General features: G+C 39.4%; 1 protein-coding gene across 1 annotated transcript in view; it reads left to right on the forward strand.

Moving 5' to 3' along the window:
- The window catches only part of xylt1 (xylosyltransferase I), a 74603-nt gene extending 70086 nt beyond the window's left edge, over positions 1-4517 (forward strand). Inside the window, exon 11 of the mRNA XM_080029347.1 lies at positions 1159-4517. Coding sequence (XP_079885473.1) covers positions 1159-1481 — 323 coding nt within the window. The 3' untranslated portion in view covers positions 1482-4517. The remainder of the gene's footprint in view (positions 1-1158) is intronic.
- The last annotated feature ends 6624 nt before the right edge of the window (positions 4518-11141 follow it).

Below are 11141 nucleotides of genomic sequence, written 5' to 3' on the forward strand. Positions count from 1 at the left end.
CATCCACCCTCCTTTCATTTACTCCATGTCTGGCACCAAAGTTTCCCTCCTACATGTAGTGCCAGTAAAACTTTATGACGTGGCCTTCCACCCGCATTTGGCAGCAGCAGACTTACACGCACACACACACACACAGGCGCACACTACACATTTCAATACACTGACACAAAACCTTTGCACAGCCGCATGACTTCATAGCACACTCCGCTACCACAAAGCTAGCTGGCGTGGGTTGGACATCTCCTTGCCTGGCAGAGCACCTCGTGTCTGACTGCATCTTTCTGTCACCGGGGCATGAAAAGGGCTGATGTCTGCTGAGCCGAGCCGAGGAAAGGATGGCTAGCGCCCCAGTTAGAGGACCAGTGAGGAATTTACAGGCTGGGCTGGAGAGAGTGTTTTAAAGCCGCGTCTACGTTTGCTCTTTTTTCGCGCCTGGGAGAAAGAATGAGGGCGCAGTCTGAGTATTTTCTGGCCGTCAGCATGGCAGTGGCCTGACATTCCGCATCAAAGAATGGGATTTATGTAGTCAAGTTGTATAAAAAAAATCAATCAAAGCAATTTAGCAACTAGTTCAGGCTTTTAAGATTCTCCTAAATCAAATCACGTTCTCTGTTTTTGCGATTTCAGCAATCACACACATTTATTTTTTTCCTTTTCTCCCTTTCCCTTCAACTCTGTCCACCCTTTCCTCTGACTGATTATCAGCTCTTCATACATCATCTTCTCTCTCTGCCTACATGAAGTATATACTTCTTACTACTCCTTTTCAGACATATTGAATTTGATTAAAGTAGCTACAAGGAACAGTAAAAATGTTCCTCTGATGATCATAAATTACATGTAACAGCAAACGATACCATAAATGCAAAGAACGCTATTTTCATATAGTTTTTCTTAATGCCTTTGTCCCAGGAACAACAGCTGGCATCGTAAAAACACTACCGCTTTTGTCCAAAGGGGCCATTAAAATAAACACTGACTAAAAGTTCCTCGTAACCACTTTGAATATATTGTTGGTTTTTCAATTTATTTATTAATTCCCGACATTTTTTTTAATTTTTTTTATCTTACTGTTTTCTTTGATTTCTAAATTTGTCACATACAAACGTAAATAACCTAAACTAAACAAAAACTTCTCTCTCTCTCTCTCTCTCTCAGAGGATACACTGAAGCTGCACAACGGGCCGGCCAAGAACAGCTACATGGAGCAGAGTTTCCACGGCCTCAACCCGGTGCTCAACATCCCCGTGAGCCCAGGCCTGGTGGAGCAGGCCAAGAGGAAGGCGGCGCTCACCGGCCCCGAGCTGGAGAGCTGGTCGGACAGCCTGGTGGGCGAGCTGTGGGAGGCGGCCGACATCTGCGCCGTGGGGCCCACCGCCTGCCCCGTCATGCAGGCCTGTCCCAAGAACCCCTGGAGCTCCCTCAGCCCAGACCCTAAGTCACACCTGGGAGCGCCGCGCAAAGACGGCCGCATCAGGTAGCAGCCAGGCCTCCGGCTGGACGGGAGGCCACGGCACGCAGGAGATTTCACTGTTTTATTTTTATTTATTTAAAAAAAAGTTTTTTTCTGGTTGCAGGGAGGGAGGAAGGGAGTGTGCTATTTCTCTGTCTGGAAAGAAAAGAAAGAGTGGATTTTTTTTTGGGGTGGGAGGAGTGGTTTCTTGGGGTGGTCGGACAGAGAAAGAGGAGAATGATTTTTCAGATCCTCCCACGACGTTCCCCTTCTTTTAGGAGATAATAATGCTGGCTTTTGCTATTTCAGTTTCTCATTGTATTTATTTTTTTCTTCTCATCATGGCTGAGTTTTTACTGTGATCAAACGTTGCAATTTTCTTTTTTTTTTACGAGCAGTTGTTTTGCTATGAAGTCTGCCGGCACAGTGGCGGTGGTGTGAGTGTGGATTGTCGACACTGGCAGCAGACTAAGTTCTGCGGCAAAAAAAAAGGCCTTAGCTGTTAGACACACTGTTTATGAGGAGGTAGCCTGGTACTGAATTATATGTGCCGCCTTATGTCAAGATGAGCAAAAAGAGATGATATCTGTGTGTTCAGATACACCCAAACAGTCCAAAAAGATTATTTTGATACAAGTCCAATACGGCACCAACAAAAGTAAATTCTCCATTTATGAATCAAATTTGAACAAATATTTTAACATTATTCAAATCAATTACTTAAAAAACTCCTGAGTTTCTGATAGCTCAGTGACTCACTTTGTAAATCACTAGAATAAATCAGTACCAGCAGCACAATGTCTCTCAGTTCAGTGCCTGATCAGGATGTGTAACCGCGGTGGCTGGGCTAACCATCTGCTGCAGAGGCATTTGGTAAATATGGAAAAAAGAGAAATGCAAATACAGAGGCCTTCTCAGAATAATTAAACCCATTTGGATTATAATAGAAATATAATGTAGAAGTTGAAGTGTTCTAAGGTCATGAATGCAATCATTTGTGGTTGTTGTACAATTGTATTTTGAGACTTAAGATTCACATAGTGTAGTTTTCTTTCCGTATTCATTTTAATAAAACCCAGACGTTGTCACGGGCAGAGGACAAAGACAGAATTGTTTTTGCCCGTCTTTGTTTTCTCTCCAACCTGCCCCAAACTCGAGACACATCTATTTTAAGCAGACCTTAAAGTTGTTGTCCACTTTTTCTTCCAACACGATCAAACACAAAGTCTCAAAAAGTGTGTGTGAATGAGAGAGAGTGGGGGAGTCCATGAGTCGCTATTTATTTATAAGTTTATATTAATACTGATATTTTTAGTCAGTGACTAAATAACTGCGACGCTGCCTTGGCAGCATGATAAATATTTTTTTTGTAAAGAAAGCCGCCTTTATTTACAAAGGCCCACACCCCAAACCTATACTATACTGTACCTTTTTACCGCCCGCACCTGTGTGTTAGTCAGTGTTGTCCTGTCTGAATAGGTCTTCTTGTCTTGGGTTCTTACGTGGCTGTTTGCAGAGCGCATAACAAGAGGCAGCCACCCTGAGCCGTGAGGTCAGAGGTCAGCTGACCTCACAACCTCACCAAACAGAGGAGGTTAACAAAAAAAGTTAAGTCAACTCTTCACAACCTGAAAAAACGTTGGACGACGTCCAGAATATCGAAGGAGAAACTGCGCTTTCTTGGTGTTTCATGGTTTCCCGTCAGTTTCAGAATGCTAGTGGTGATCTCCATGCTGTGACAATAATGTACAATTTTCAAGTGAATATTATATTTGTGTCTTGATTGCAACATGCATCATTTCTTTGGGTCTATGGACAACTTTTTCCAACATCTATTTTCATCTGAGGTACCTTTTCTGCCATCATGACAATCTCTGGACATTTGAGACACAATGATCACACTGAGGGTATAGCACAGTACCACAGCACACCACCAAGAGCGATGGTCAGGTATTTGTTTTCCTTCGAAACAAGTTTCATCTGCAGCCAATTAGGAGTTCAATCTGTGATTGTCAACATTGCTTAACCACCACATGAGCTAAGTGAGTGTTTTTGCACAGGCTAATGAAGAGACATTACTGTTCATTATTGTCAAGTTCACCTTGCCTCTCTGTCGGATGTGTCGATTATAATGGCTATCACTCCTTTCCCGCTCAAATCTACACTGGTTTTTTTCCATGGGGGTTGTAAAGGACTACTTTGTTTTTCACCGGCAAGCTGCTGCTGCTGCTGCCACCTTTTAACTTATAGTGCCACCGTGCTCTGAACAATTACATCACAAGATACATATTATGATGTGAGCTCAATGAAAGTTTTGGGAAGTCAAAATTTGAAAAAATGATTAAACAAAAAAAAAAGTGAATTAAGTAAATGTAACTCATTGTGGAAGTCCTATTTTGTAACAAAATGAATTAACAAACGAAGAAGCTGTACATAGGTATTTTGTATTGAAATATTGTTTCGAAGGTATCATACGTGTAAATACAGATGTGGTAAAAATGACATTGAATTATTAAGAGTTTTTGCAGTGTCAGTAACTGGGCACAAAGAGTGAATTGATGGTGTTTATTGATAGAAGTACATAACCTGTTTCAGTGTTTTTTGGACGGGCTGTGGCGACAACAGCGTGTCCTGTTTGCCTCTCAGAGAAAATTACATGCCAGATTGTTGTTGTCCTTGCTGGAATGTATCGTTGAGCAACCGTTGCACAAATTTCTCTTAAATGACGTTTCCCCCCCCCCCCCCCCCCCCGTTATTTTCTTTCCGGGGAGGCTCTGTGTGCCTTAGCTGACTTTTAGAACCTTCTCTGTTCTTTAAAAAGGAAAGTAAAAACCCTTTATTTTGTTATTTGTTTTCAATCTTATGTGAAGAATACCTACAGTGATTCACTGGTACTGCAACACCAAAAAAGATGTCTGCTGTTGTATATATCATCAGGCCTTCTGTCTTTATCAGCTTTGATTTTTATTTTATTTTTCTCTTCTCCCTTTGGGGGAATTGTTTTGTTGTACTTGACTGTCTTGTTTTACTTTTTCTCTGACTGCTTTTTGGAAATAAAAGTCTATGGAAAAAAACATCTCACGTGGACTCCGGCTACTGCAGTAACGTATTAGCGAGCGTGTTGTGCTTGATAACAACGCATTAAGCCTGCTGAAGCGTCTTTACGCCATTACTCTGCTTTGCAAGTATAGCCCAAGTCCATTTAACTGGGTAATATAATGCATTTGATACAGTATATTTTTATTCACTCACAGGGCTCATTAAACTTTAATCTTATTTTATCATTTTAATTTCAGGGATATGTATATAAAGTGTTAGTGGAAGGACATTCAATTTGTTTCAACTCCTTATACGTCTCAGAGATACCGGTGCTCAGCAAAAATGTGATTTAACCGATGAATTCCATTAAAGCTGAGCCAATTATACGTTTTTATTTTCACAATGGATCAAGTGACCTTGTGTAATGTGAGAAATAAACTCAATGTGTACACCACCTGCTCATACCGGACAGACAAAGTTTGCAACTATAGCTGGAGAACAGCGCAAAGCATTAAGCAGCTAAAAGGCCTGGTATTTCTCCCTCAGGAGACGGCGGAGAGCAAATCCAAAGCTAAAATGAGAGTGAATAATGGACTCCCATTGGTCGGATGGACAGAAGAAAACACATTTAATAAAACATTTACTTCAAAACACATAAACTCAACACTTGAGGGATTTTCCCTGAAGTCCAATCTCACAGTCAGAAATATGTTAGGGCTTTAACCATCGCTTCATGCCTTTAGTATTTTCCACTGCCTAACTGAGGTAGTTGAACTGTTGGCTGTGGGCACAGCTAGTTGCTCCCATATGTTTCCCACCAAATTAGCTTCAACAATCGTCCTCACGCAGACATTCTCACCCAGCACCCACCACATCACAACACAGCTCCTAAATATGCGGCCACAGGGAGTGTTTAAGCATTTCGAGTGAATGATGGCTTCCAATTAACGGGACAGCCCAAGAAGTCATACGTTTCCCTCATGAACACAGCTGTGTGTAGCCCATGTGCGGCCAAGCCAAGCCCGTTCTGCTTACGGCATCCGAGAACAAAAGCAGAGACATTTCAAAAGGTAGACAAAACACATCTTCATTTTTCTTAGCTCACTCCTTATGCGAAGGCGTGTGTATTCTCCAGAGTTTCCCCCTAAACACAAGACAGCGTTGTTGAGTAGCTGACAGGCCTTGATCAAAGGAACTGTAAGGTGGCAACAGATCCCACTTACTATCCCATATCACTTGGGACAGGCGGCTTAATTAGTCCCGGTTTACTCTGAATAGCCTAAGTGTGTGTGTGTGTGTGTGTGTGTGTGTGTGTGTGTGTGTGTGTTGTGTGTTTCCTGAACAAGTAAATGAGTCATTGAGTGAGAAGGCAAAAAAAAGAAAAGCATAATAATAATAAACATTGCGTGCAGATTCACATGCATGACGTGGGTGTGTTGGTTGGAGCGGATGTGAATACAAACGTGCAGCATCGTGCCGCCGGCTTACCCCCCGCAGCAGGATGAGCCGCTATTATGTTTGTTTGACTGTGATGAGGAACGCTAAGGGCAACCATGCTGATGATGGGAGGAAATGACTTGGATTGATGGCAGATAAAGCCTCCCATGATCATTTACATCTTTTAACTCTAGCTTACTTACACGCATGCAGCTTGATTAATTAACACTCGAACGGAGAGACGTCGTAATGACAATGATAGTAGCCTTGGCATCTCTCTCTCTCTCCACTGTGACATGGCCATCTGCACATCATGGATGAGCTGAAGAGGGCATGTTCATCACGTAATGCGTTCACGGTCACAATACGATGAGTAATATTCTTATTGTCAACAAATGCTATAAAAAGACTTGAAATAACAATGAACTGATGTGACTAACACGTAATTTCCTGTGGTTAGTGCCTGATGTAGCTTATTCCTCTCTGCCTCCATTGTTGGCTAAAAAACTATTAAAGACATAGAACTGGGCCACACTGTTGAACTGGCAGACATGTTCCTTTTTTATGAAGAACTTTTGTAGTTTCATTTATTTCGAGATTATCGCACATGTACAAATAAAGTGGCGACCTAGTATTTCAAGTTCAGAATTTATAAAGTGGTGACCTTGAGATAGTGGTGACCTTGAATTGAATTCAATCGTTTTAATAAGACGAACCAGGTCGCCAATTTATTTGATTGGCCACACACATGATCAAGTCGTGAAAAATGAATGCTTAGTTTGTCATGATTTCAACACTTGGTATTTAACAAAAAACATGTGTTTTTAGTGTGACTAGTCAGACATGATCATCAGTACTAACTCAAAGATCATGATGAATGGCATACCTTACTTGGTGCACTAACTAATGTATTGTTCCTGTGTTAAACCATGCATGAGATACCATAAATCTGAGTGAAATACTGATAGTTTATGGAGTACTACATGAATGAATTCATTAATTCAGACATGAATTCATGGTGATTCATCTACCATTAATATAAAGTGTTACCGAAAATAGTCCACAACAAATGAACTTGTTAGTCCTCTTTGAGTAATGTTCATTTAAAACTAAAGTGCCCAGCTTATTTTGGGGAAATGTTCTAGTGTTTTTTCTTTGTAATTATTGTGACCCACTTTTAACAATTTATTTTCTCAGTAGGCACAGATGGCTTTTAGGCTTAGAGCCACATACAGGACAGTCAAAATGTATTGGGCAAGGGAAAAAACACACTGATGGTGGTGTTGGTCTTCACATGTTGACTATAACCAAAATACACTTTGTAAGTTAGTCTTTAACAAACCCTTGATGTTTTCTACAATTTCTAAAAGTATTTTCAAAGTATTTTGCCTTTTATAATTCTCAATAGGACTATGTTAAAAGATCATAGGATATTTAGGTTTTAACCATAGATAGTATATAAAATGGTTTTAACAATAAAGGCACTGGACAGAGCAGCAGAACTTATCCACACTGAGGTTCTCTGTTCTCAGGCATTTAATCAGGTGACATCTGTTGTTTAAACTGGCTTTCTGCAACTTCACAACATTTCAAAGATGAATATATCTTTTTTAATTACACATGGTTTTATGAAATTGTTACTTTGAACAGGAATGTAGTGAGTTACAGTAATCCAAGTCAGTGCAATCTAGCCAAGCTCTAACTGGTCCAGCAGGACTTGGGTCTAATCAATAAATGCACACAACCCCAGTCTTAGAATTTCTAATTGGTTCACTGTATTTTAGAATTGACTTGAACTAACATGTGTTTATTTTTTTATTCTGTGCTTCAGTGCAATTATGTTCAAAACTTATTTCCTACTGTGTTATCTTTTATATTTTTTAATTATTTAATTACACCTTAAGGTGGTATTTCTTTGTTTTCTTTCTTTCTGGTGCACATTGTAACTTCTTTTTCAAAAGTGCTATACAAATACAGTTATTAGGGGACCTTTGTTGCCATTCTATAACAAAAAAAACATTGACAATTCGACACACTTCACTGTGAAAATCAAATGTTTTGTTGACCCATCCTCCCTGTCACCGTCCTCTTCCTTTCTGCTTTGCTTCCATCATAATTATAGTGGATGCTAGACGGCTTTGTCACTTCAACATAAACATATGTCATTTTGGGGCACTGACTGAAAGGACTGACACCTTCACTCTTATGCTGTTAGGTTGTTTCCTTTCTCCTCCTTCAAATATTTTCATCTTTCTGCTATGTTCTGCAGTATACTCTGGTTTATAAGTGAGATGACACAAAGTATCATACATGTTTTGTGCACATCACTTCTCTTCTCTCAGATATTTACTTCAATCCAATGTAGTACGCAATACATTATATTTAAAGTCACTAACACACCATCTAAGAGATGAGATACTTGGGTGATTGATCCTCTATCTATGCAGCCTGCAGTTCTGAGATACTGAGTATCAAGATTTTCACATCCGGCTGGCAAAAGTCTTTTGCAGTCAAACTTACCTTTTTAAACCAAGCCAGCGTCCTCACGCTAAACTCACTGCAAAATAAAAATGTAGAACCACTACAATTGTATTTTCAAGGTCCAAATAAAGTGAAAGCTAAATTCATTGTTAGTTGTTATGTTAGCATCTGTAAAGGATCCCACTAATAAATTGGAAAACCAGATGAATGTCATTGAAAAGAGATTGAACGTTTTATGTAGAAGAAATGTATTTATTTTAAAATGTTGCTCAGCATTTAAGGAAATACAGAAAATGTGACCAGACTACGAAAAGCCACTCTGCATTTGAAAATAATGAATACTTTGTCAGTTAAACTTGTGAACATCTAACCGAGCTCACAGCCAAGTCAAGTGTCAATCCGAGAACGCATTAGAAAAGTGTCCATCAGGCTGCTATAGTCAGTTGGCCTGCCAACACACAGATGGACCTTTTTATGATTTTCCATGTCTGAAGAGTCAACCAGTTGTTTATCAAAACCCAGCAAATAAATATCTGATTTTTTGGAATAGCACAGAAGAGTCATATTCAATTTTAAAAGCTTTTGGGACTAATACTGTATTGTTTTTCTTGCTTTGCCCATATTTTCTTTATTTTTTTCACAACCAGACTGAGCTCAGGTTGTGTCCTGTCAATGCACCTAAAGCTGGATATTATAACCTACTATGAAAACTAAGTGCAACTTACTCCACACTCATCTGCATTGACAATCTACAGAGACTGCTCTTATGTGCAGGGAGTGGATGGAAGACATATGAATAAGGGTAGAAAACGTCATACTCCACATGCCACATAATGTCTATTTTCCAGCGATATTTAAATAGAACTCCTGGTGATATATCCAGTTTCAAAGATGTATCCAATTAAAGTCTATTTCATTCAACCAAGTCAAGTCAAGTCAAGGTGTATTTATATTGCACATTCAAAACAAGTGCTGTACTGGCTCAAACACAATACAAAACAAGATATAAGATACATGAAAATAAAAACACATTTATTACAGGTTTACATTGTAATAAAAATGTTATTCTACTCAAGAACATTTGAACATATTAAATGATTACCCAGGTTATTCTTCATATTATATATTTCTTAACTATTCCCATGAAAATACCAAAGCCAACAGTGAGTTGATCATACTTATAAGTCTGTGTAGCCAGAGCATTACCACAAACAGTGTTTATTGTGTATTAAACCGCTGCTAAAAAAAATAGTCCCTAACAAATATACCTGTTAATCCTGTTTGTGTTATACTTGCAAATTAATATCTTTAAGTTATCTATAGCCTTTTTCAAGAACAACACTTTGATTTGTGTTTTAAAAGAGCTAGTTGGAACTAATGGGGCTTGGGGCTGAGTGCCATCAGCAGGATACAGAAGTCAGAAAATGTTGGCAGATGGATTAAATGCATTGTTTTTCAATTGAAAATAACAATACTAGAAAATCAACAGCCATATGCTTACTTTTAAACATTATGCCTACATGCATTCCCTGATCAATTCACTAATCAGAATAAACAAAACATATATACGATACGCAGTTTCAAGAAGGGCTATTATTGTATGACACTACCCAACCACTAAGGTATTTAACAATGTTTAAACATGTTTAATGTGCCAACTTTCTTGTATTTTAATATCTAAATGTCCTCATATTATGTTCTGGTAAATCCTCTATTACACTCTTTAACCATCCCTTTCCATCACATACCCCCTAGAGCTTTTCTAAGTGACTTTCCTTAGGACACTATGGATGCATCGGAGAGGATGAAATTTATTCAGTTTTAAGAGTTTGTGACAGCTCAAGGGTACGCATGCATTCTTTCATCAGCTGCACTGAATATGCGATGAGCTTCACTGACTTTCTCCTCGCCCTCGCGTGTTTGTTATGGTCCAACCGCACTGTTATGCCTTTTTGAACAATTCCTCCTTGCAATGATTCAGCAGCACCACTGAAAACATTGTTGACGGTGGCCACTGAAACACTCAAGCTGAGATTAGAACCGACCTGAAACAGTGGTTTGGAGGAAAACTTCCATTTGAAGCCACAATCATCATCAGCCACTGAAAGCGGTAAACAGAGCAGAAATGGTAAGACTTTGATCACCAGCTGCCTGTTAAAGGTGCACTCTGCAGTTTCAGGGGTAGGGGGTTTGTTTACATTTGCAGAGCCTGCAGTTAGTTTACAAAACATACTCTTCATGTAATTCTTAGTATTGAATAATTATATGATCATAAATCAAAGCAAAATTATATTGAGGCAACTGGGACCAGACGTAAGACTAGAATATGTTTGCATACAAAAGTGTGGGCCGTGCTGCTATAAACAACAACAGTGATAAAGAGTAGCTTTAAACATTGTTCTACAGATCCAATTTTTTCTGTGAGGAAGGTTTGTTTATTCAGTTATGAATAGTATAGCTTACAAAGTTTTCACTTCTCTGACACCAAAAGTTAGAGAACATATTGCACGTTAAATGACACTCATCTCTCCCATCTTTTTTCCAGTGGACAAAATAATGACATCATGTTTCAGGGACAGTATCCCTACTCTGAAGAGAGCAGCATGCAGGCTCGATGCAGCTTCACATCCGCCGAAAAAAGATCCTAAACAGCAGGGCCGGCGGTAGCCAGGGGCCAGGGTGGGCCGTGCCCAAATGTATTTATTTTTTTTTTAGGTGGAAGTCCAGACCC

The sequence above is a fragment of the Ammodytes marinus genome, assembly GCF_949987685.1.
Source record: "Ammodytes marinus genome assembly, chromosome: 6".
NCBI lineage: Eukaryota > Metazoa > Chordata > Actinopteri > Uranoscopiformes > Ammodytidae > Ammodytes > Ammodytes marinus.